We start from the raw sequence: 27,805 nt of genomic DNA, 5'->3' as shown, positions 1-27,805 counted from the left end.
ATGAATGAACATGAATGATGTTAAATTATGCGCAAAGGTGAGTTGTGGTATAATGTAGAATGTTAGACATTGGTGTGTGTGTGTGTGTGTGTGTGAAGAACTCAGAAATGTATGACAAGTGTAGTATCTAGTATCGGGATCACCATCATCTAGAATAATACACACTCAAATGATCAGCGTTGTCTGTTTAGGCTCATATTAACTTATCCATGGTGAGAATCATGCCATTTTCAGCTGCTAAACTCAAACCGTCTAAATCTGCCTTCCAGCTACTAGCCAGGCAAAAGTTAATTAAAATAGCTTAAACCCAAAAGTCTCCCGACTGCGGATCACCTTAGTGCCGTGGAACTGGGACAACTGTATTTAAGAAGTGGATCAGTCGATTAATCACACAATGTGATCTTTTATTTTGTGATTTTACTTTTTCCTCCCTTATCAGTAGAATCACTGCTTTGCCTCCTCCTGCATATTGCTGTCTGTGAAATCTCCTTGCTGTTTTTGGTAGAAATAGTCACTGCACAGGACATCCCAGACATCACTTTCTCATTCTGTATGTATTAGAAGTGCTTTCTTCTGCTGTGCATCCCATGTAGACCTCTGATTTCTTGTTTCATTGACTGCCTTTCTCATGTACAAATCGGCACACTGTCCTTAAACATAACACCCACGGCCCATTTCGTGTTCACCGAAACAACGGCTCGGTACACTCTCCACCCCAGCTCTTTTCCTCAGTATTCCCTTTCTATGGTTCAATGACTGCTGTCTCATTGAGGAATAAAGAAGAGCCTATATGTTCCCGTTGCCGGATCCACATAAGGGAATGATGAATGTTCCATACCAGTGAGGGACAGTGAGGAGCAAGGGATGAGGTCAGGGGTTTGCTTCAGGACATGCATAACGCATAAATCTCAGGCAGAAATGGATATTCCTAATTCCTAGGAAGAGCTCAAGACCTTTTTGGGTACAGTAATGCCACAGGCCAAAATCTCATTCCTTTGAACACATTCAGCCATTTACGCAATGCTGTGGTCAGAGTACATTTCAGCCAAAGTCTGTGCCCAGCAAACACATTGTATTCTGTTTAGAAATCACATTTCTTTTTCAGTACTGAACTTTTGAACAAAACCACTGCACAGCAGATAGTAAATAAGACAGTACGTAAAATCTCAGGTGAACTTTGTGTACTTTGTATTTTAGGAGAGATTTTCACCAAACAGTGCTTTTTCCAGTTATAATTGTTTGCTTTGCTGTGATGACTTTCTGGTGTTTGCAGTAGTAGTTTACCTTTGCAGAGAAAGTCTTTCTCTGATGTTTTTACTGTCTGCCTAAGTGATCTATGTGTCTCTTTAGTTCTCTTGGTTGTGGATGTGAATCATTCTGTAAACCTGTCTTAGGCTGTGTTCACGCTAAGCATTTTCAGGGGAATTTGTGTGAACTGTGAAGCATTTCGTTCATTTGTGGGGTTCCCAGGGCAGATCAGAACAATGCTATACTACATAGACAGGATTTTCACGTGTTTTAACAAGAGTGTCACCAAATAACTGTGCATAAAAGACTGAAAATGCAAGCCCAAGCCCTCTTATAGGAGAAAAGCTAGTGTGATTCATTAAAAATGAGAATTTATTTTGAACCAGATACAAGGATCCTTGATGGTTACAAAGTGACAAGTGATAACAACTTATGGTTTAGAGTTACTCATCCTTGCAAAGACGAGCAAATCAAATTGAAGCAAAGGGTAAACCACAGTCTAGACTTGAGTCTCATATCCTGATTATTTCATGTGCTTCTAACTGAAATGAAGACCTCAGACAAGTCCGTCATGTTTACCCGAAGCACAAAGCAGTTATTCTCATTCTCATAATTTTTCTTTCACCTTCATGACTATATTACAGATTTTTACTGGCCTGGTTTTGTATGTCATGCTGTAGTTTGTCTTCATTATGAAAGTGTGATTATTGTTTTAGAGAAGTGTTGCACACATAAAGTTATTATTACTTGATTCCCTTTGCAACAAACATGAATTATGGAATGCAAAACGACGCTCGAAGCTGCTCGAGGTAATTTACATCAACATTGAAGAACAATAGACATTGTAATAGCTTTCGAGTTAAGATCTATCTTTTCTTCTCAACATCTGTCTTCCCTGCAATATTGGATTTCCAGCTCTCCGAGTTGAACGCAGTGGCCCAAAGCAGCAGCAGCCATCTCTCACCTTACATCCTTATTTTTCTGACATTAAAGGCAATAAGATAATGGAGCTCTTGCTAGCAAAGAGCAGGCTAATAAACCTCAGGGCCATCCACCACTCCGCATAATGGTTTTGATAGCAATAATTCAGAGTATGACTAATACAGAAAAGGGAATTTGATCATGACTGTGTATTCTTTCTGTTGAATTAATTCTCTCTTTTATTTTTAAAATTACTTTTATTGATAATAATGCAGCTTGTAGTATTTTGTGCTTGTCATGTTGAACAGATTAATATATAGAATAACTGAGTTTTCCCAGTATTGCAAGAATGAGTCAGATAGTATTTGCTGCCCTTTTTACCGACCAGGAGTAGTAATAGTGGTGTATTAGTGTGATAATAAATTATTAAATAGGTAACCATTAGGTGTAACCATGTAACTGCCAAATTAGACTTGTTTGTGGTAGATTCTGTAGTGCTTGTGAATTATTCAAGTTCAGAGAAATTTATATTCAGGGACCTTTATTTTGACATTTTTCTTTGAAATTACAAGTTTGTTTCAGCCTTGTTCTTATTCTGCTCAATCTCTGCTCATGTTTCTGTTGCTACTGGTGCAGAATTCACTGAAGATTTAGAAAATATTACTGCTATAAGGTTTGTGCATCATAAACACTTGACACCCTCTCATTGTCTGATTAATTTTAAGTATATTTATTGTACAGCTGTCATACCAGTAAAGCCTTGTTTTATGAATTAGCCTTTTCATAGATTAGCCTTGTGTGTAAGTGTTAAGCTAAAAGCCTAGCCTGTATAGGTTGTCCTCTATTTGGCCAGGTTGTACTTAATTGCTGCCTCTTTACTATGACACAATTACACCAATACTTGCCATGTTAATACAGAGCTGTAATGTAAGTTCTACCAAGTATATGATCTTCTCAGACCAAGAAACATTATGGTAGATATCTTAATAATGTTGCTCACACTTACATGATGCCCTGAACAGGCCCCTTTATTGTTATTTGAGATATTCAGTTATTTAATCTTTAATATCTTAATGTTACATAACACAATAGAATACATACATTATTCCTAAAATGAACCTTATACTACACTCAGACCAAAGAGCTCTCTTTAACAACAGACTAGAATAATGGTCTTCTGAGGCACACTTTACAAGGTTTTTAGGCCATACAAGTCACAACATTTACATTTACCCCTTTTGATCAACACCTTGATATTTCACTTGGGCACCTCAACCCAAAATCCATTGGCCTTGCCTGACAGAATATAATGTACACATTCATTCTTACATTCATCACTTTGTGACTGTAGGGAGCTGAACCGCTGTGGGCCCACACCCATCAACAGCTCTTGCCTCAGAGTGGCATTTTTGGAGATCTATGAGGGTGTTTATGAGCAGCTTGAAAAGGGCATTTTGTAGATTTATGGATGACAAGGCTAAATGATCTATTGAAAAAGGGAAGAAGGAAAAAGAGTTGCTGATGTTGATTGGAAAGACTTTTTGGCAGCGTGTGTTTTTGTGTGTATTTGAGAGGGGTGTGTCCATCCCTCCCAATCCCACAATATCAGAGACCTTCCACAGCGCAATCTGACAGGGACAGGAGGAGGTGGAGGCAGGGATATAAATGAATAAGTAAAAAGGTCACGTCAAGCCGTTTTCATAAAAGCTCATTAACTTTTATTTGCTGCAAAAGATGTCTGTGTAATTAGAATAACAGAGATTGAGCTAATGAAATTACAATAAACAGTGGTGGAGTGGAACCAAAAAATAATAATGCCAGGCTCATGCATGTCTGAAACTTAACTGCATATTATTGGCAGGTAACCTTTCAAGGAGATGAGGGAGATCCCAGGTGTGTTTTGCAAGGTGTGGTTTTAGATTGCATGTATTCATATGTGTGTAATCTGTCTTCGCTGAATGTGTAAGTACACAGGATTTTCGCTTGTTTGTGCAACAGGGTGATACTGTAACAAAGTCAGTTTTATTGCGGCTCAGATCTTTATTTATTGGCCCCATCATTGTCTACAGGTGAAAAAATGGAACAATAAATGGCCAATTATTGAAGTGGCTTTCTTCATACATTATTCAATAAAATGAGCAATCAGAAGCCCGCAGTTGTCATTTATTAGCAGGTTTAACGGTTCATGTGGCTACAGTCACCTCTGGCTCACATAATCCAGTGTGCTGTCATTTCCCCCTGGCCGTGCAGTGTCATGCTAACAAAGGCAAAAAGAAGGTGAAGGTTTCCACCACGGCCAAAACACAGTACGTACTGCACGTATATTTCTACCTCCGTGCGCGTCTCAAAGACATTGTTAAACAACCACACAATTCCTGATGAAAATCTATCTACATGAAGCAGAAATGTTAGCAGACGCCTTAATTTTTGAAGCATGCTACATTTAGTCACATTTTCTGACTTCCTTCTTCACACTCTGACTTTCTCCTGGACGTTATAGCAACAGGTGATCAAATGAAACGCACCTTCACCCTGAGGAGAATCATGGATTTCTCTGGGTTTGTTGTTGGACAGAATACAACCCAACAGAATGCATGCGACGGGTTGAGTCGTTTCTAGATGTTTTAGTGTGGAAATGTTAAATATAACTTTCAGTAATTGGCACAATTTCAATTTGAAAAGAAAGAAGTAATTAGTAATGCTTGGTAAAGTGTTCAGGATAAGATACACACTCCCAGCTCTGCATAATCTGAGTTTGATCTGCTCTCATATATTATTGACAGGGGGTGAGTATAGGTTTCACTGTGTGTCATTAGTAAGAGCAAGCTATAAATGATAAATGATACCTGATAATACATTTGTAAGAGGTGAATGAATAAAGCTCTCTGTAAGAGTAATCAATGCTTAGTCAATTTATTCACCTCATTGGCCTGATGTCTGTCTTTGACCTTCAGATGGGGAAGTCATTCAGCAGGGGCAGCGATGCTGAGACGTTAAGGCAAAGGTTCATATTTATTTCAGAACAGAACACGTGTGTAATCGCCGAATTAGTGACAGAAAAGAAGGCTGTTGTATGGCTAAGATAAGAGGGATTTGTTTCAAAGTCGCATCAACACCACCCGTGTGTTGTTCCAACACCTCACCTTTCTAACCTGCGTGATACCTGGCTCACTTCCATAGATATGAGGGAGATTTGTCAGCCTCCCTGTTTGTTCACTGTGTGTGCTGATAGCCTGGCAGCCTGTTTGTTTGTTTATTCCCTGTCTAGGTCAAAGCAGATGCCCTCGTTCTTCTTCTGTGCCTTTTCACTCTCTTGCTGAGCCTCTGAATCTGAGTCTCTGAACTCATACAGACCCTGTTGCGCTGACCTTTTCAGACAATATATGTGCTGTAAGGTAACGTCAAAAACATCCAGTTCTCAGATCCAATGCACGTTGTATAAAGAAGCTGAGGGTTGTCTCTGGTGGTGGGTAGACTCATGAATGAGCTGTTCTTTTGAAAAAGACTTGAAGGTGAAGAGGTTCCGTGGGTGTACTAAAGCATCTGAATCAAAAGGTGAAAATGATGTTGCTTTAATCTTAAACTCTAACTGTACTTTTTATCGTGATTGGTCTGTCGAGACTGCCTCTTTGCCAATCAGACCGCTCGATTGGGATGGCCTCATCATGTAAAAGGGAATCTGTTGCAGGTTGTACAGACAAACTAGTTTTAGCTCCTGATCTGTAGCAGTCCTAATCATCTCCACACAAGACAAGAGCCTTGTTACCCAAACGCTTGATCTCTACAGGAGAACAAGCTCCTGCTGCGACACACTTCTCTAAAATAGCTCTCTCCATTTCCAGATTCTCTCGTGAAATCTCATGTGGGTAGGGGGATTATGACAGTGTGCCAGGAAACATACTTGAACCCATGAAGACACTCACACTAGCACACATTGAGATAATGTAGGTCAACATACCCACATGTAGTGTACATACAGGCACACACTCGCAGTATTGATTTTCTGTCATACACCTTGAAGGATGGCAGGTGGTGGAGTGTCCCATTCTATCATCTGTTTAAAATTAGTAATAAAAAATAAACACACACACACATAACCTGTATTGTTTATTTCCTGGGTGCATCTCCCCCCCCCCCCATTAAGACAGGAGCATTTTTGGCACAGCAGTGACTTAGACACACATTGGCACCTGGCAAGACAGTTGACTAGGTGTTGACTCTGTGAAGCAATCGCTTTGACAGTGGCATGTCTGTATTTTTGTTCTTTATTTGGACAGGTTCAAATTCTGTCCTAGTATTTATTCATTTATTTATTTTTTTTATTTCTGTTCTCCCTACATCCACCCCCACCACCACCACCACCTGACAAGGCACAACCTCTTAAAGATGATGGTACTTGAAAGCTCAGCGTTTCATTTTCACACTTTTGCCAACATCTTTCACATCTCTTTCTTTGGAGGTGAACAACAGATAAACATTGGACTTGCAGCGCTGTAATACAGAGGCTGACGTGACCACATACTTTCCCTGTATTTGACCTTTTACTAACCGCAGTGCCTCATGTAATCTGACTTTTCAGATATATTTGTCTGTGGCTGGAAGGTGGGTTTTTATACAAGCTGAGGGCAGTAATGAATACAAGAGGTCATTTATAATGGACTCAAATGTGCTTTAAATATAACATGAAAAGAAGATGGTGTGCTTCATTTGATTTTGACTTTGATAGAAAGGTGCCTGCTAATGACGGAGTGGCCCATGATAGTATATATTTATTATTTCAGTTGCTCCTAACCTACATGTTGTGGTAGCACATGGCCCAAAACCCAACATGTATTAGCTATAAACAAACAAACAAACAAAAAAAAACAGATTCACTACATCACAGTTTATAAGACATATTATACATTACAAAGTAGGGGAGAACATACTTGATCCTATGCACATGCCTGCAAGACAAAAGTAGGAAATAGAAAGTAGAAATGTATTTACTAAATGAATAGATGGATACATGGTGTGAATTAATTGTATGGGTTGGTGAGTTGCAAATAGTTTATAATTGTTTTTAGCCCCAGTGTATGAAAATCAGCTTTCCACTCTCTCTTTCTTTATGACATATCACAGGCTTTTAGGTGACTGGTGGCGCTTTATTTCCTTATCTCTTTTATTGTCTTTGTTTTTTCTTTGTCTTTGTTGTAGAAGACAAAACATTCTACCTGGAAAATGATGGTTGGTGATTCTCTATAGCACACTCTTGTGCACGCAACACCTCATCTTCCAAAGCTGTAGAGAAACAAATCATTTATCCAGCTCACCTGTGTTCATGAGGTTTTGCTCTTTCTTCAGCTTTCGCAAGCAAAGACGAAAATGCTTTTCCAGTTCTGCCTACTTTGTATTTAATTCTTGCGCTGTGTACTTTTTTATTTTAGAATCCCTTCGCCCATGTAATCCAGGGGCCTTGGGGCCACACTGGACAGTTCCAGACAAAGTCGCATTAGCTTCTCTTGACCTCACAGCTGTACTCAGCTCTGGGGGGAGGTGTGTGTGTGTGTAAGGAGGTGTTCATGGTGTTTTGCAAGAGTCCCCATGCTCAACATTGATAGTTTTGTAAGCTTGGAGCAGGGAATGAAGGGCATGGATGGAAGCGTTCCAACAGCTCACCTGGAGATTACAGCATCAGCATTTCACTCACAATGCAACCCTGCAGGATTTGAGTGCCATTACCCTACCCTATATATAAATGTGTATGTGAGTGACCTATTTAAGTGTCATGCACTGCAGGTTTTAAAGGAAATATTTTCTGAAATGTGATAGCCAGATAAACAAACAAACAACAGCAATAATAATATATGCTTTCTGGAGTATTTTATGACTCACTGTGACATAATAACCAGCCACCATAAAGATTTCTATTCTTAACTAGCCATTACGTGTAGCTAGATTCATCATCCATTCTGTACTGGCCTTCATCTCAACTAGCAATCTCGTTTAATTATGTTAAGTGCTTACGTTATTGCTATCTTGAGTCAGTTCTGCTCTGTGGACTGGATGAGTAACATTAGACTGGGTGCTTCCTGCTGAGATGCTGAAACACAGATGTCATAGTAGAATGGTTGTCTAGTCTGATATTACAATAAGCACACTGTACAGTTACAGCTTGAAATTATTCCAAACCTTGACGACTTTCTGTCATTTTCTTCCCTCTTCTTGGCCCCTCACTCTTCTTCCACCAAATAACATCTTTTTGTGACACAGTGCGCTATATATAGCTATATGAAACTTATATGCAACTAAGAAAATTTGGATCTTTACTGGACTCGTTGTACATAATATAAAAAATATACAAAATGCACCTTTTTCCTTTTATTTTTTCTCATCTGTGGTACTTGGGTAGATTGTATTGATTTTTTGCCTTGGTGCTATCAGAAAGGCAAGGTTTGGGTTGTGGCTCTCCATCTAAGCACACACTTGGGAGGATCCTGGTTGTCACTATAACTGGAACATCTTTGCAGAATCCTGCTCATCACAGTGCAAGGTTTTGAGCGTGCCATACACCCAGCCCGATTTTATTACGGTGTCTCCAGGGTGAGGTGTTTACCCTCACACTGTACATTGTGTAGAGGTCTCTTTCAGATGGATGAGGAGGAACGGGAATTGGCAGCCTTCTTTTAGAAATCCCCACAATACCAGCCGTGTTGTAGTACTGGAGAAGCTGGCTAGCTCAATCCTAACTCAATCGAGGATCATCAGCAATTGTCACTAAATCAGCCCCTTTAGTCTTTAGCTTCTCTCTCAATTCATTACAAGTGAATGGGCTTTTATTGGCGTGACCGTTTTAACAGGGACTCAGGGAGTGTGTGGAAGCTTGTAAGACTGGATCGACACAGGCAATTTACGAGGGGATCGACGGGCAACTCGAGGCCAAAACCAGAACAAAACAAACATAGCCAGAGAGAGTGAGAGAGAGATTAAGAGATTTGTTACCCCCCTCCACACCCCACTGTTAGTCCTTTTTATTATCCCTCCATTTTTTTGTCCCCACCCTGTTTGTGTCGATCACCCACCTTCAGTTGTGGATGCTGTTGGTTTTTCCGGGCCGTCTTGTCAATTTTTTGAATTTTTATTTTTTCTTCCAAACAAGTTCATGTCCACTGAGACTCATATTCAGGTTGTATTATTGTACTCCATGTTTTCATTATTTTACAGAAGGATTCTAACATTCCATATGCATTTGAAATGTAAAAAAAATGGCAAACAGCATTATGTAAACATTACTTTAAGTGTTAGTTCCCATTATGAAAGAACTTACTATTTCATGCGTTTTCCAAAAAATCTTCTTTACTTGATTAAGCTATTTGATAATCTTAAATATGTTGGCAATGTTCAGGCATCTATGCCTGTAGTCAACACTTAAAGGACCAAAAAAAGTTCCACAAGAGGTCTGAGGTATCGGAGCATGAATATATCCTAATTCCTTACAGTTAAACAACAGTAGAACCGGCTCAGATTTTTAGCTCTTGTCAAAAGCCACACATGCTGAGAATATTATCTTTCCTCTCAAGTCACCCTTGACTTCATTAAAGTGAATTTTGTGTCAAATTCCTCCAAAGTTAAGAATGCTGTCTGACATCCAGGGCTGGGTAATATTTCTATTCTTACATTTTTTGGACTTTCAGTTGTATCATATAATGATTGTATGATATATATGGGATCGGTTTTCCAAATTAAAGACAGATAGAAAATATATTATTATTATTATTATTATTGTGTTTGGATCATTTTCTAAATTATAAATCCCGACTAGTGGAGCACAGATCATCAATTTCTTTTTTCAGTTGTGGTGTTAATTTCAAACATATTGCCCAGCTCTGTATACATCTCAGAGATCTATGGTAAGAAGAGTGATGATCTTAAACTCCACAACACAGGTTTTTGTGACACACCACTATGTTGTTTTGCTTCAAAGTCTCAAATGGATGAGTGAAGATAATCCCCACGGGTTATCCCCACAGTCAAAGAAAAAATCCACAGCTCCTTGTGCTGGTCTGAAGCTCCACTGTAGCTGTCCTGGAATAGTCTACACATGAAGTCAGCTGTCTTTGTTTGTTGTCTTCACTGGGGCAATTACACACACCACCAGTCATACAATTAAACTAATAAATTAGCTTGGAAAGTTCCTTACATTGCACAAGAAACTTTGGGCACTTTGATAAGTTTGACTGCACGGCTTCTTTTATCAAATTGTGTAGATTTCTATTCAGTGCCTCATCCTTAAACAACAGTTCTCAGTCTCATCCTGCTTCTTATTTCATATGAGAGATAAGCACTCTGCCAAGGTTTCTTACATCTCATATCTCCCTAACCCTCCACCCCCTGTACTCCTCTCCCTCCGTCTCCCACTCCTCTCTTTTCCCATTATCTCCCCCTCACTCCCATCTCTCCTGTCTTCCTAGCTTTGCAAAGATAAGATTTGCTCTCCCCAGTGAGTTTGTGTCGATAGTAATGTGCTGCTATCATCGATGAACTGTCAGACCACCTCTTCCCATTCCATACCATTCCTCTCCTGACCTTCCTGCACCAATTAAAGTAAAAAAAATAAAAAATAAAATAATAATAATAGAAATATTAGGACACATGTATGTTTGATATGACCACATTTGTCAAGCTATGTACATGTGTGGTTTAATGCAGAGTGAAAGATTAATTTATATTTTTTTTACATTTTTGCGTTGCTCAATGACGCATAGAACTATTTCCCATCATGCCTCAAATGATTTTTATTTAATTCTTTTTTTTTTTTTTTTTTTTTTTCATTATTAAAAGCCATCCACATAGTTGAATTAAACATAGCGATGCATCATTAGATTACAAAAGAGCACATGATGGGAGCGGCATCAGCCCACTCAGTCAGGGGTTCTGGTAGAGAAATGGAGCAGCAAACATGTCACTTAACATTTGTTGATGTGCCTTTGCTCACAGTTGTAGGGCTCAGGGAGGGATATGTGTGCTTGCCAGCTAACAGTTACTGACATCAATGAGGCGGATCTACTTTTACTGATTGGACCTAACTACATCTATCATTTTTGTGAACTCTGTTATCCAAATCCCCTCAGAGCATCATAAGTACACATATTTTTAGCGCTGGGAACCCCACTGGGAAACAAATTTCAAACCTCAGCTCCATTAGCGTTACGCTGTGTCTCAGGAGCTGCACATAGACACTACTTTGCAGTTTGTCTGCGGGATCGCCATCGGGATAGAGACTTGAGATGCTGAACCCAGAGGGTAAAATGTCACCGCAATACTTTGACGTCAAATGAGCCGTTTGACTTTTTCCTCACACAAGTCATACAGACTGAGAGCATGAATGAAACTTTTAAAAGTAAAATCTACGAAGTGTGGCAGCCACACTCACATTTGATGTCTAATCACCGCTGATGACTCAGAAAGTGGCTTCAAATAGGCAGTGACTTCACAGAGATTATGCTGGCAGGCTGTCTTGAACGGCCAATGATGTCTCAGTTTCTCCTTTGAGACCAGTTTTGCAGTCAGTATTTGTCTGTTTTGTAAATGATGGCTTGGCTTTATTACAGGTCTGTAGTAGCTCTCTAGCAAATGGCCTGTGGTTGACTGGGAAAGCTTTGTTGTTTTCTTGGTGTACATTGCACCAGTATGTGATAAAATGTTTTTGATTTTTTTTTTCTTTTCTTTTTTTATTAATGATAACTTTATGGATGTAGATAATTGGTTCAGCTTGTAAAAATTCCACGTGTAGTGCAAGAACAGCAATCCTGCTTGATCAACCTCATAGGAAAAATAAAGCAGACTGTTTCAGTGAATTTACAGTAAATCTAGTCTGACATGAGACTGATGAATATAACATCCTGTTGTACACTGAATGTTGATTAAAAATATAAAATGCTGCTCCAAACACAAGCTCTCATGTTTGCGTTTTTGTATAATAATCTAAGCTGTGTTTTATTCATCGGAAGAAATAATCTGGCAGAGGATTTAATAGTGGGAGACAAAGAAACATGATCTCTTCACGTCATTTGATGAGTTCATGATCATAGTGAGAGATTTCTGGAGCAGCGGAAACAAATCTCTTTAGGTCACCTTGAACAGGGATTAAAGGAGTACAAAAACTCATCTGAAATATTCCAAAAAGTCAGCTTTGTCTGGATTTAGAAAGTGCAGTCAATGAGAATAAATTTCAGTTTTAATTTGCTTTGCTTTTTAATTCTTATTGTCGTTCAATGCAGTCTTGAAATCCTGAAAAGTTTTGTTTTTTTTCCGCTTCTGTATTCAAAAAACCCCTTAAAATGCATCTTGCACATCAGCTGTTTTTGTCATGTGTGTCTCATTTCCACGGATTCAGATAGACGTGACATGATGCCGAGATGCTGCAGCACAGAGAATTGCAATTAAAGAAAACAATAATTTCACAACAATAAAGAGCAAGTCCTTGCTAAAGCTTTCTAGAGCTGCCATTTTACATCCGTGCTGAGCAGTCACACAGGGTGAAACTCTGGAGAGGAGGCAGAAATGCACCACTGAGAAGCCTTAATAGCCCAGAATCCTCAACAGTGATAAGATGTGTTTTGTTTTCCTTTCTTTACAACATGCTCGGCTGTTGCTTTTTTGTTTTCATCTACACACACACCCAGCATGCAGCATTGTCTTGGGGTTGTCAAAAAGCATTCTGGGAAAAGTAGAAAACCACTGACTAATGTTCATTGGGTAATGCAAGTGCAACAATAAATGACACGTCTTTCAAAGATATTATAAATTCTGCTTCACCATGTGGTCATCTGTGACTGTAAAGAAAACCATCCACTCCTCTGCAGTGGTGAATCTCGACTGGAAACATGAAAATGCTTCTCCTCTGCTCTTAAATCAATCTGTTAGTTAACTGAGCACCAGTCATTACTTTAGAATTTAATTGCGGTGACACGTGAATGATATTAATACAAACTTCAATGGAGTTTAAATTCAAGGTTAAATGTAGTGATAAATGAGCCTGGTTGAAAATCAAATGTCATTAAGTCCGCTAGGCTGGAGAGCACCTAATGGACAGGAAGTTAGCCATGCCAAGCCAACTCATTGGTGAATGATCCACTCATTCCCTGGCTTACACACACACACACACACACACACACACACACACATACACACATAAAGGAAATATAATATATAATAATACCTGTCACTTCTTTCCAATGTAGATATTCATTTTGTACAGTGTAGCATTTTAATTGTTTTTTTTTTATTTTTGTTGTTGCCTATGCCACACAGTTGTAATGCATATAATCCACGAAAGATAATAATAATAATAGTTTTTGTCAATGGAATGCTTGCTTCCTCTTGCTGTCTGCATGCTGTCAGCAGCACTAGAGATATCAGGGTTCATTTTCTCCTCATCAAAAGACAGAAGAAAATGTTTGCTCCAATATATCTTTGTGTATTTGAAAAAAAAAAAACAAAACAAAAACAAAAAAAGTTCGACAGACTTGAAAATAGACAGATCTAGATAATCCACCATGGTAAACATGAAGCTTCTGTTTGATTCAGTCATAGTTTCTTTATTTTTATTCAGTATTTTCAGTATTTCATTGTGTTTTAGTTGAGTGTTTTTTTTTTATATTAGTGATGTTGCACTTTTCTTCCTGTCAATCACCTGACACCCACAGGACTAAATAGAAGTGGAATGGAAATGATGTATTTTACATCAAATCACATTGCAAACTTTATTGGAACATCTGTGTCTTTTTATTTAGGTTGGATTTGGGAAGGAACAAGAGCTACGTTTCGAGCTACGTTTGACCTCGCAAAGCTATTTTATTACGGCTCATCACAGAACAGGTTGTGTTGTATAATCTCGTGTTCTTGATGGCTCCCCCACACTTCCACACCCATAACTTTTTCTTTACTCTGTTTTTGCTTCTTCTTGCTCCTTGCTCTCCCCAGTCAGCCCCTATTAGACAAGCGATCAACTCTTTTTAACTCGCCTACGCCTCATTTGAACTGGTTGGAATCGGTTCTGTTTTGCTCTCTCTCTCTCTCTGTGTGTTTTTAAATAGTGAACACTTCTTAAAACCTGCCTCTTGTAGGGTATAGCAAAATAGCTTTGTTTATTAGCTTAATATTGAATTAATGGTCATTTTACTATCAAATTTTGCCTCCTGTAAAGGAAGGGTATTTTAATCTCCGCTTTCAGTCTCTATTCTGTTTTACATTTGCTTCCTGTCTCTTCTTATCTTTATTTCTGTCTGACTTTGTCCTCGTTGTGCCTTGTGTGAGAGCTCTGATATATGTTAAACATTGCCTTTACCCTGTCCTCTGTCCTCTCACAGAAGAGGTGGACCTCCAATCATTTCTCATGTTATTACCTCTCCTTGACCTCCTTCTACCAGTTGATTTTGCTTCATGAGTCAGCACTGTATGGGGTTACTCTAGTCTCTCTTAACAGATATGTGTGATTGTTTCTTTAAGAAACATGTCTGTAAAAGCACTGAGTGCTTAACACTGCATAGATGACTGCATAGTTGGCTGAACAAACTTAACAAACAAAATCTATATTGATCGTAAAAAAGATATAAATAAGAGTATAAACATATATAAATAAGAATCAAAATACACAGTAATGGACAGTCACCGAAATTCATGCTTGTGTGTTAACAAATCAATTACAAATTCCTTGATCTGCGTCGAAAACTAATCTGTTTTTCCTTGGGCCGTGGCTTACATATAACAAATGAATTACATATAACAAATTACCTCCTTGGCAGAGCTGCTTGAGGTACCCTCCGAGGCAAGATAAGTGCAGTCACTCTTTACAAATTCACAAACAAAATCCAATTTAGCTATTAAAAATTGAGACAATGACAGAAAAACTTTACTTTTCATATATCAGTTGAGTTTGGAACAGGTGGGGTATATCATATTTTCAAATTATTGCTTTAATACAGGACATTTTAAGTACACCTGAAATGCAAAACAGCTCTTACTATTCAGTGAAGTAAACCCCTATCAATCTGTTAAAGTCTGCATTTTATTAATACTTCCAATGTGACCCCAGTTCTCGTTTTCCCTTACTGACATCCTGTATTAAAATGGTGAATACTGTACATGCTGTGTTGTTGCCAGATAAATCAGTCAATTTCAATTTATTTCTTTTTTTTTTATTAGGATTAGAAAGCCTCAACTATATTTGCACATTTGTCGGGTGGAAGTTTTGTGTTTTGCTGCGGAGATGCGGTGTGAAATCTGCAAAGGGCATGTCTCGTGGATTAGCTTGTCACTCAGAGTGAAAGTTTCTGACAATATGGGTGAGCTCAGGACAAAGCTTCCCTCTGATTATAATGTAAGGAGGGAGGAAAAAGGGGCGTAGGGAGTTTGTGTGTGTGCACGTTTCTCTCCATCTGCCTGTTTTCTCTCCACTTGCTCTGTCTTTCTTATTCACTAATGTTGTCATTTCTTTTCCTCAGTGCCTCTCTGAAGTCATGTCAAATAGACTTGGATGGAAAGGGTTTTTTTTTTCCCCTTCTTCCCCTTGCCTTTTGAAATCTCTGTTCCCTGAGTGATACTCTGCTGGCCATAATGAGAGTGCCAGTGCAGCTAGAGTTACTCGCAAGATAGGGACCATATAAGCTAATTGTTTGCATCTGAAGTTTGGCATAACAGGGTATGCAAGACAATTGTTTCAAATTAAGAGTACGTTTATTGTAATGCTGTAGTTTAGAATGTGTAGTTTATTAATAAAAGGTGCATAATAATAGAAAGCAGTAGATTCACTGTTGTTCATGGCACTATGAAGGCTCTTTGTGAAAATGATAAACACTCTGTTGTACTGTTTGTTGCTCCAATATCCACTCTGTTGACTTATTTGCTTGATGCTACATTTGAGCCACAAATGTGGCATCAAGTACACAAGATGAGTAAACGGCTGCTGGAACACAGGAAACAATAGTGAAGCTAACCGCATACCACAATATTTTCAGGCATAAATGCTCAGTAACCATAATAAATTTTAATATCTACAGCAGAAATATTGGTATATTTTATGGTCAAAACCACAGTTTCGTTGGTATGATTCAACTTTAACTGTGGTGTTCACAGTTCATCTGAAAATACACTATATTAGATTACCACAGAGTTCAACCACAATAATTGACTTTCATTGCACTGGATTGTTGTGTCTGTCCTAGTTATTATTTTTAAGTTGTTGCAATGATTGTTTTGTATCGAGGGGGAAAAAATGACTGCATTTGATGACAAAATCTATCAGTATGTAACTGTTTGGTTTTGCTATGAAAGCTAACAAGGAAATTGTGCGGGAGCATGCAGATGATTAATGTGCCTGCATGATTTAAATGTTCTCCAGCAGTGCAAGTGCAAGAGAGATAGACAGTCACTTTCTTGTTGTTTGTTATGTTGCGCTTGAACACCCTCTGTGATGACTTGCTGCTGTGTTTTAGCCCTTTATCTAGCATGAGAAGATGATTCTGAAAAGTCTAGATGGTTATTTTTCAAAAGAATTCAACAGTTTCAATAGATTAAACTTGTCAGGATGCACATTCGTTGATTTCTAAGGGCCCTTATTTATTAATTGCCCAAATATTTACTGTCTCAATGTCTTTGAGAATAGGCCATTTAACAGTTATTTTTGTAATCATATCACCTATTGTATATCTTTTCTAGAAATGGACTAATTGAATATCATTTTTCTTCATAATTAAGCAGCAGCTAGTATTAAAAAGTTGCAATTAATGATAACTTTTAAGTGTATTCACAGCTAGTGTTGTACTATGCAATATTTGTAAAATTCCTTTATGCCAGTCCATGCTCTTTTTGTATCCCACCAACAGTTAATTGTGTAGTTTCCTTCATGTGCAAAGAAATGGGAGGATATTGATAGCGAGGGGGTTGTTTTTCAGTGAAGGCATGCTTTTCTCCCCTTGGTAAATCCTTTAGTTAGCTTGGTGAGGATTAGGTCTGAAAAGTCTCTCATTTGCCTCCAAAGCCCTCAGGGATTCATTGGTGAAGAAATCCAGCTTCTCCTCTGCTTCCATCTGAATTTTAGTTTGGTATATATTTTATTTATTTTTATGGCAGCCCACACCATGATTTCTGCTCTCTTTTATACCATGTGATTGTCTCTTTGGTTCATGTTAATTTTGCTTCTGGAGCTATTGCACACTAATTTACAGATATGTGAAAGAAATGTCTTATTTGACTGGCTGTCAATTTCAGCATGAGCTTGTGTGGATTTTTTATCTTGTTAGATTTCTATTGGGTTAGGTTCAAAAGGTTAGAATAAATAAAAAAAAAGTATTCCTGTTTTATCCCAGGCAGGATCCTAACCTTAGCAATAGGCCCCATCTTTGAACCACAGCATCACAGGAAGGAAGGCTTTAGAGAATTTCGTTTGAAAAAGGTTCCCCATATTCCCATATGAATCAATAAATGCATTGAAAATACTAGGATCCCAGTGGAGCTGAAAGCCTGAGGCTATGTGGAGTACATCATAATGGAAAAACAGCTCTGGGATAAAGGTAATGGGTGGTAAAGACTACTGGAAACTATCAATGGGATAAAAGGGACAAGCTTAGAGAGATGGGGTATATTCCACCATGTGTCTGACTGAAATTGTATTTCTTCCCTAAGGCTAGATTTCACTACTATTCCCAATGTGAGATGATGCTTGCTCAAAAGAGGTTTCTGTGAAGTAAGAGTCATCCTTTAACAATTAATAGTGCTCTTCATCTCCTTTAGCATTGCTTCTTTAGGAATGTTTTAATGTTCTCAAGAGATAAGGAGTGCCTTTCTAGACACAATATGCACATAGAAAGCTTGTCATTGCATTTTTTTTCTTGTTTTTCTCTTAAAATAATGTTTTGTTGCTTTTAAATAAAACATAATGCCCTTTCATTTATCTGCCCATCAAAGCAGTTAGGACTGTCTGAGGAGGTTGGTATTCTTCATGAACTGAATTCAAAGAAGCAACATAAATAAACATACATAAAATCCAGACTATCCAAGGGAATAGTTTTAGTGTTTCAGAATTTATTTGTTCTTGTCTTTCCACATTTCCAAAATATTACTGAGACCATATGATGCTGAATTTGGACGGACAGGGACCACAAAGAAAGAATGACAGAATTAGAGATTATGCTGAGAGAGGGATGTGTGACTAAGGGCAGAGTCATGGCCGGTGATGATATGAACAACCTCTACTGTACATCCAACACTGTTTGCTCCAGCTTTTGGGAAAGAGAGAGAATGAAATGAATGAAGCACAATGAAAGAAAGGAAGATGGACTATGATCAGAGATGAGACGAGAGGAAAGGCAGAGTCATGGCCGCTGATTAGATAAACAGCACTACTCCACGTCAGACAACATGGCTCCCATGCTTCAGCATGCCAATTGATGTGTTCATAATTGGTTTTTGGTCCCTGTGCTGGTAACCTTTCTGCTGTTTAAATGCACCCCAACCTATTGAGGTTTAATCTTTGTAGTTTTATGTTTGTAGCTTAATTTTAAATGGCAGTACATGTGACAATCAGCTTGCCCCACTGAACTCAATTCAGGTGAGTAAAGGCAGCAAGGATGAATCGTGAGACCATCCTTCTACTGAAGAAGTCAGTGTCTTGCTTGGATGTCCTTGAAAGATGCAGTCATATTTTTGATGTCCTAGCTCCACATGGATGGAGACAAAAGCGAAGCAAATACAGAATTTTATGTCTCCTTTATACACGGGTTCAGTTAGCTGTAATGACATTGTTTATGCTCAAAACTCAAAGCCTTGGAGATGCTTTCATCAAGGTCAGTAATGGTAAAGAATTGAAAGAGACAGATAAGAAACATATTTGGTCCATGTACGGGTTAATTACTTTGGAGGAACTGTGCTCATGTCTTATGAGAAGTTTGATTTACCTGGTTACTATGCAGCCCTTTTGGGCTGCCAGTGGTGTGTTTCAGATGTATAAATGGCTCCTGTTATCATCAGATCTTCATGCTAAAGGCATGATGAAGGCTTCCAGCACATTGCAGCAACCCCAGCTCAGCAAAATTTAGAATATATGCCACTTTACTCGACCCCAGTCTTCCATAAATTGTATGCTACTGTGGCACAAATACCTGCAGCTGTTAATGCTGTACCAGACTACCACACTGAACTAGTGCAGTGTAGAAGCACATTAAAATATCAGTGGCTATGCTACAACTTAATGCAGCAGTGTCCCATGAAGACCCAGGCCTAGCAGCCACAACAGTGGATCAAAATGCCAAGCTCTCCACGGGGTTGAGTCTTGAGGCTGTTTTACATTCTTGGATAGCACCTCATCTTCATCAAACATGGGGTTTCTAGAGTGGCAGGCAGCTGCAGTTTTATTTTCTAGCATTACAGATTGGCTTATGCTGTAGGCTATTTTTTTTTAAGCAAAGTGCCCTGTTGGAACCTGACCTCCTCAGCTCCCACTCACTGTATCATTAAGCCACAGAGAAGTGTGTGAGAGTCAGTGTCTCTCCGTTGGGGCTCCTCTTTGACTGAAGCCTCCTCTTCCCCAAGGGAAATATAGTTTGGTTATGATATTCTGGTTTGGGTTTCTTCACATGCCTTTCTTTAATATGTGTGTTTGTGAAACTATTGGGCTCTTAAAAATGTCAACAGTAAAAATAACCCATCAAATTATATATTCAGGAGAGCAGGCTTAATTGTGTTTTTCTGTCAAGTCACCAAGATCTCAATCCTCATTAGTGGTCTTTAGAGTTTATTTCATGAAAATGTTGTTTGAAGAAAAAATAGGAAGACATTTACTTGAAGGAGAAGTGACATCTAATGAGTCTGATCTTTGTGTCTTTTCCTCCCTCTCTTTTCAATGCATTCCCTTTGGATGCTCCCATGAAGCTGAAGAGTATGCTGTTGAAGGTAAGATGCCAATGCTTTACTTCTCAGGCTCTCTGATGGCTTCCCTTTATGCTGCCAGGGATGCTGATGCTGGCTACTTGTTAATGCTGTATGCCCTCCCTCCGGGGAGGAGCATTGTCAGTTTGGACTGCGGTTATAAGTGACTTCCAGGGGCCTAAATTACAGTTTACTAATAAGACAAAGTAACACATGTATGACTAAAATTATATCTGTTTTATTTGTTTATTTTATTTTGTGTCTTTAATTTCATTTTGTTTTGAATGCAGTTTCTCTCTATATATGAGCATATGGTTGTATATTTCACTTCAGAGAAATGGGACATTTCACTTGGGTATATATTCAAGTACAAAAATGGGAAAAAAAAGCAAGGCGGCTTGGCAGTTTTGAGTCAGTTTACCAGTTAACAAGTTATTGTTGAAGTTTACAAGACTTGACATGGTGGTTTTGTGATGCCGTTTTCCTGCTTTCTTCCCTGTCCTGTTTCCCAAAAAAAATTGTAAATGAAGGCAACAAGTCAGGGCCCCTGAGGGACCTCATTTGCCCTTGGGCCCAGCAGTTAACCAGCACTGGATGTGGCAGTCTTTATGAATAGATCAGCCTTAGCTTGTCTGTTTGCAGGCTGCTGCCTGTCTCCAGTTGGCACTATTCAGGAAGAGGTTCACCCAGTGGTTCACTGAGTCTGTCAGTCTAATCAGGCACTGAGATCGACAGAAACAAGCTTTTTTGAATCTATGCGTCGAGTAGTGAGCCTGTGTGAGGATGTGGGTGTGTACGTGAGTTTGCATGTTTTAGGGTCGCATTTTCTCCTTGCTGAGTTTGAGGTGATGGATTACCTATCACACGGCCTGAACCAGCAGGGGAAATCACTACGGCAAACACCCTTTGGCCGCAGGCTTTCTTTAAAGCTGAAAATTTTAATGTTGCATTTATTTTTATACCATGCTGGAGCTGTTTAACTTGTTACATAATTGAAATATAAAAGCATATGTCAATATGCCATTTCATTATTGTCATCTAACCCATTGAACAGGGAATTCTGGTCTTTGCTTGGTATGTTCTCTGTTTGAACGCAACACTTACCTTTACCTCCTATAATAACTGCTTGAATGTCTGTGTGCATAAATATGTGTGAGAGAGTACATACACATGTCAATATTGGTGAAACCCTTGTGGTCAGAGGCAAGAGAGATCTCTGTGTGTGTGTGTGTGGATGTCTGTGTGTGGGTGTGTGGTGATGGTCAAGGCAATATCAGTCAGGACTAACCTTTTAGTTCAGCACTGGCACTTTTTACACTGATTTGAAATATGTTCTGCACGTTTTTCTTTGCACTGGGCAAGGGCATGTTCTTTAGGTTAAGCTTCCTATTAATTATGTGGGCTTCCAGCAACCTGAGGGGAACACCTCTCCTTGTGCGGAGGTCTAGGTGTTTTCTCGAGCAACACCATAACTCTAATATGAAAGAGTGAGACCCTTGGAAATATAACAAGCTTTTACCTTAACACATATCCAGAACACAGCGCTTCATGATGATCCTAAAATTGAGACATCCTAAAATATAAATGGGAACACCTCTATAAATTTGTGCTCTCTAAAGCCATGTCATTTAATTAAAAACAAGGAGTTGTGTTCCCTGTTCCCAGTATGTTGGGTATCAACAAGACAGCTCGATAGATTAATTTAATGGCTCATTGTCTCTGACACCAAACCCTCAGAGTCCTACTGCATCCCTTTCTCCTATTTTTAGGGTTTCCTTGTGAACGTATTTGGTCTAATTAGTGTCACTGACCATGTGTTCAAAGGTTGGTTGAGACTGATGATACAGAGAGACATTAAAAGCCCCAGGGATGCTGGCGCCCCTTGAAAGCAACCGATGGCCCTCGCACTTGCACGTAGGGCCTCAATTGATCATCTGCCTGTGACACTGACCTGTTTTTACCGGTGAGCCAGCCGTGCGCTGCCATCTGTGTACTGATAGCCTAGCATGTCTTCTCCCTGGAGGACGGCATGTGTGATGTATAGTTTCATTATGTAAGCACAGGTTTGCTTTTTTGCCCGGTGCAGTGGTGTTCTTTTAGAGGCTAATAAAGAAATGACAGTAACACTGAAGGTAGTGATAGTCTAAAGGTTAGTTGAATGGACTTGTGTCCCAGAGGTAGCAGTTTTAATCACCTGGACATATTTGGAGAATGCAAACTGCCAACTGGGTTCCTTTGTGCAAGCTATTGAACCTCTTGCTGCACCAGCTTGTGTTGGTGGTTGAAAGAGAAGGACTGGAGGGTCACTTAGGACATTTTTGGTATGAATGTATGTCGGTGTGAATTTTTGAAAATAGGCCTGCGTGTGGCTACCCATATTTAAAGTATAATACATAATATTTGGAACATTGATATAGAAGCAAACAACTACTTGCTACGTAATGATATAGTGGAGTAATGATGTCCTGAGTGGAGAATGACATCTCACTTCATCTGTGCATGTTTTAATCTTAGCTTTTCTGTTGTTCATTTTGTCTGCCATTCTAGAAGTATGTGCATGTTGGTCCCTGCATGTCCTCCCCACGTTCATTTTCAACATGACAGCTAACAGTACCCTAAAATATGATCGGATCAGCACTACCTAATTTGACAGTTTGAGTTTCGGCAATGTTGAATAACGCAAAATGGCCTCTGCTTAAAGCAGGATCCATGTTGGTGGCCTTGTTACAGTTAAACAAAGTATGTTATTGAAAACATTTTAGGTGAGAAATAGACAATATAGAATCCTATAACATAACAGTCCTAACTATATTTAGTAAAGCTAGCATTTGTTTTACATTTGTTTTAGTTTGAGATGCTGGTGCCTAACAGTGAGATCTACTCACTGAAAATGTCCTATATTTGACCTTTAAGAAGTTGTTCAAGAAATGCAACTAAAAAAACTAAAACAAAAAAGATCTATTACCAAGGCAGTAAAAATGCACAGTGTTCATTCAGAATTGCCATTTTTAATTTTTCTTCAAATGATGGTCTGACTGACCATGACCATGATTGTGGTTGAAAGGAAAACAGCTCATATCCAATTGGACGGTAACAGATCAAACCTAACCCTGGTCAGTGTGGCTGTCCTCAGAGGCTGGCTGATAGATATAGTGACCTGGTGCTTTGTTTGGGTGAGGGATGTTCTGAGCTGGCCACGCTGATCTTAATCAATCTGATCAAGGCTAATGATCTTTTCTCTCTGAGCCACACAGACCCCCAGCTTAATCTTACCCTTGGGGGAGAGCAATAGCATTTTTTCTTTTCTCTGCCATAAAAAAATGGAGTTTGATGTTGGCTAGAGATACAGAATTATAGATTTGAGTGGGACCTGTAGTTATAGGAGATTACTTTGGATCATCCAAACCAGATTATGGATTTTGTTCTTATACGCTCAGGACAAATAAAATAAAATTACAGATCAAAAACTTGAATGTTTTCTAAATGCGTGTACATCAAGAAAAAAGAATGAGAAAACACAGTGTAAAGCAAATATTAAAGGTACTGATGTCATTATAGTATTAACCTAGATTTTGTTTCTGGAACAAATGGTGCTTGTACACAAACCTCATTCAGATTCCAGCTGCTGTTATTATTTTGAATACCATTGGCTAAAAGGCTGACCACCTGGGTGGTGAAAATTGTTGCCAAAAAGTGATACATTGCAATATAAATTGAGAACGATAGGCATTTATTTATATAACAGTATAGCATAACAATGCTATTTGTCCATTCTTTCTGATCAATAAAGCTTAACTGTGCATTTTTCATTGAAAGCACAAGAGATTTGTTCAAACAAAGCAATCGATTCTGGAAGATTGCTGGCTAGCTCTTTACTCGCAAGCAAACAAACACACATGCACACAATAACCTCACTGGAAGGGAAAAATGACCAAGGAGTGGAAGGGTGGAACAGAACTGAATGGTGTCTTTTTTTAGCTCTGAAATTGCTCAAGAGCCTTTGGACAGCAGGACGCCTTGATGTTGCTTCTGCCTGCCCACCCTCTGCCAGATGTTGCAGCGAGATTAAGCATCCTCACATCCGAGAGGAGCCAAAGTCCAGCCATGCCTGTTCTCACAAGACGTTAATTTCACCCCACTCAGCTCTCTTTCTTTTCTCTCTTTCTATTTTTCTGCTTTGCGATTACAAAGTCTAAAGGGATGAAGTGGGCGTCCACTTGTGAGCAACTCCAGATGCTTCAGTGTCAACATGCGTGGCCACAGGCAATACTGTTTGCTGTGATGGAGGGAGAAATGGATTGGACAATGCATGGCTTGGAGCTTGTGTGTTGTATCATGTATGTGTGCGTGAAGAAGAACATTAGGTGTACCAGATTTTGCTGCTTTGCTTGAGTTTGTTGTTTGCTTCTGCTTTAGCATGCGTTTACAGTGCTGTAACACTTTTAAATGGTTCCATATTTTCATATTCCCTAGTGAAGCCCGTATCTGATATTTCTATACACACAGCATATAAGTAGTTGACTCAGTAGTCATGTTGCTTTTCAACATTAGCGCTTTGTAAAATTGTTCCCCAAGTTAGATGCTTTTGATCATTTCTGTTTAGCAGCAGCCCTTAGGCCAATATGCTTCAAGCTGACAAAGTAACACAACCGTTTTTAGTATTACATTCTTCATAATGTCTTTAAAATCAGCCTCTTTTAGTTTTCTCTCCACCTATCACACATGAAGTCATAACTTAAGCACTTCTTCTGTGTTATACTGACATACCACTATGAGCTGTGGAGGGGATTTCAGTGCTTTATTCAAAGTACTCCTTTCTCCTGTGTACTGAAATGAACATTTGTTGTGCACCTCTGTGCCTTTGTTGCTTTTGAAATAGGAAAAAAAGACAAAGGCTTTTAAGCATTTCCCAGTGGACTTTGGGGTTATGGGGTATTTGGAGTTTATATTGCCTCGCCTCTCGTTTGGTTGTCTTTGCCAACTAATTTATGCCCGGTCAGGGATACAATCTTAGTAATCCTCCTCTGTTTTCGATCCCTCTACAGTGCTCACTTTATGATTTTTTTTCCCTTTTCCTCTCCCCTCATCCCTACAGCTTTCTATAGCTTTATCCCTGTCTCATCAATCTCTGGTTTTTTCCACTGATCTGTACTCTTCCTTCCTTTCCCTCTACCAGTTTTCCAACTCTATTTTTTTTGCTGTCCTCTCTTCTTCACCATGATCATCTTCTTCCCTCCTCTGGTAGACATTTAGGTTGTAGGTAAGAGGCTTATTGGCTAGATGTCTCTATAGGAAGCTGTGAAATGCAGTTTTACTGGCTTATTGAAGGCTATATAGAGTTGAGTAGCGAAGGCAACACAGAAAAATAAGACATGGACCCAGATTTATTCACTGGAGCCCTCATGAGTTAACACTCTGACATTTATAACTTACCTAATAACATTTTAGCTAATTTTTATTTGCTCACATATTAAAATATATTTGAAGGCAACATCTCCAGATTCTAAGCATCCATTGTACATCATTAATAAAGCTTTGACCTTGTTCTTTCTGGAAGCTCTCAATGTTTGACACTATCATTAGAGATCATTAATCTATCAGGGCTATCCTTGCAGTGGTATAAAAGTACAGTTTAAGACTTACTGAGTTGAGTGAGTTGAGGTTACTGAGTCTTACTGACTTTACTGAGAACAGATTAAATTAGCAGGTGAAGGTGATGTAATCATTTTCTCAATACCTTAGTAATGTAAGTCCCTTTTTAATATCCAATGTCAGTAATTGCCACACACAGCTTTTAAGGTGACCAGCCGGTAAAATACAAATTAAAAAACATACAGCAATTAAAGAAATGAGAAGAACCTCAAGTAAATAGCAGTGTCATGTTCAGCTTTTCTTGGCCCTGGAGGCATGCCGGTGATCCTTTTGCAAATGATGATTTACCTCTTGGACATGTGCATTAAGAATTAATCCATTCCGTTGGGTTTTGTCATGTGTAGATAAATGAAGTACTGGACGTGTGTGTGTGTTTGTGCTTGTGACACTGTTTATATCTACGTATTGTATATCTATCTATCTGCCTATATATATATATGTATATGTATATATATAAGACACTATATGTCACTGCTTCATGCTTTCCCTATCTCTCCTTGCCATTATTTTTAGAGTGCTGAAACACTCCTGTTGTGTACCTGCAGCCTTTTCTGAATTCAATTATGCCATGAAATGCCACTGACTGCAAAACTAAGAGTCTTTGCTGGCCAGGTGACACTCTGAGAGATTGCATTTGGGCAGGGCCCAGTGAAAAGTCCATCTCTTCCCGTCCCCTTGCCGACAGCCTTTGCTAAGAAAATAAAAGCACTCACCCTCACCTCCATTTGGCTGCTAAAGCAAAAGGTTGAGGAAAGTGGTTGCTGCCACATTCTTTCTTTGTCGTAGGTGTGTGCCTGTGTTTCTTGTGGGTAAATGTGTTCTTAAATTTCAGACTTAAGACTGAATTTGTATGTATTTGTGTCAGTTACATATACATGCATGCTGGTGTTCCATCAATTAAGCTTGTCGAAAACCCAACCCATCTGATGTCTCTGATGGCACGCTGTTGTACAATTTCATTCTCACTGCCTGAGTCTGTGTTTTAGTCCAAAGCAAACAAGTTCATCACTGTGATGCATTCACCAGGTGAACATTTGTTGGAACCATCTTGTTTGGGGCCTGGCTTTTATTTGTTGTCCAGAATTCATTTAGCGGGCCTACAATTATGTATGAAGGGCTGCTGGTGGCACTGAGGCAGTGTACAAAGAAATGATCTGGTAAAATTGAGATCAATAGGCCGGGGAGATGAATGAGTGACCAATAAAAAAAGGGAAATGGGATATAGAGCTCTTTCTCTCCTCATCCCTCCCTCTATTTTATAATGGGAAAATAGTAACACTCGAGTGAACTTGTTTTGCAACTGAGGACCTCCCTCCGCTTGAATGTAAAATGATATTCTTTTGGGATTGGAGTAGGGTAGGCTGGAGAATGTATTTTTCTTTTGCTCCATCCTCCTCATTTTTGTTTTGTCTTTTGCTTTTTCCATGTGTTTTTTTTTTTTTTTTTACTTTTTCTGTCAACTTCTATTTCTCGCAGATTTTGTCTTGATTCCACTGTTTGTTTTGTTTTTTATTCACCACCACCATTTACTGTTAAAGTTTGAAATCTTTAAAAATCTTTAAAAATGTTGTATGAGTTGACCTTAAACTTTGAAAAACATTCAGTTCATGTGTGTTTGACCTATTAATGGAAGGGGAGTTTTCACTGGGTTTTGGAAAGGGTTAACTGGTGTCTCAATTAAATTGAATGATTAAATTAAAGGTCAACACAGGTTATTGTATTTCACAGATCCTGTTGTCTAAAATATGTATATTCTTTGGCTATGGTTTTAAAGGTTTATTTCCCATGAGCCTTCCGGTGCCTGGAAAAGAAAAATGACCATCAAATAAAAAATGATGAAAAACCTCGGTAAACCTTTAAAATGACAAACATCATACCAAACCTGTCAGTCTAATAGTTGCCATCCTTGTAGACCTCCTACATAAGGAATTGGTAGGCTTGGCTAATAATAGTAATGTGCAAATATGCAAAGTCACAGGTCTTGTATAATTTTGCTGGATTATGACCAGGCCTTTTAAAGTTTACCCTTTCCATGGACCTGGATTCAGACATGGCCACCCAGATCTTTGGTGTTCTAATG

General features: G+C 38.9%; 1 protein-coding gene across 13 annotated transcripts in view; it reads left to right on the top strand.

The window, feature by feature from the left end:
* The window catches only part of nrxn2b (neurexin 2b), a 584,209-nt gene that overhangs the window by 88,927 nt on the left and 467,477 nt on the right, over positions 1 to 27,805 (top strand). For 9 of the 13 annotated variants that reach the window (XM_046380506.1, XM_046380510.1, XM_046380503.1 and 6 more), the window contains exon 3: positions 20,077 to 20,097. The exons of the other annotated variants lie outside the window; for them this stretch is intronic. In XM_046380506.1, the coding sequence (XP_046236462.1) occupies positions 20,077 to 20,097 (21 nt within the window). The remainder of the gene's footprint in view (positions 1 to 20,076; positions 20,098 to 27,805) is intronic. 13 annotated transcript variants of the gene reach the window in all.

The sequence above is a fragment of the Scatophagus argus genome, chromosome 23 (genome assembly GCF_020382885.2).
Source record: "Scatophagus argus isolate fScaArg1 chromosome 23, fScaArg1.pri, whole genome shotgun sequence".
Taxonomy (NCBI): Eukaryota; Metazoa; Chordata; class Actinopteri; family Scatophagidae; genus Scatophagus; species Scatophagus argus.
Note: the sequence above shows the minus strand (reverse complement) of the source record. Positions and strands in the feature narration are given on the sequence as shown.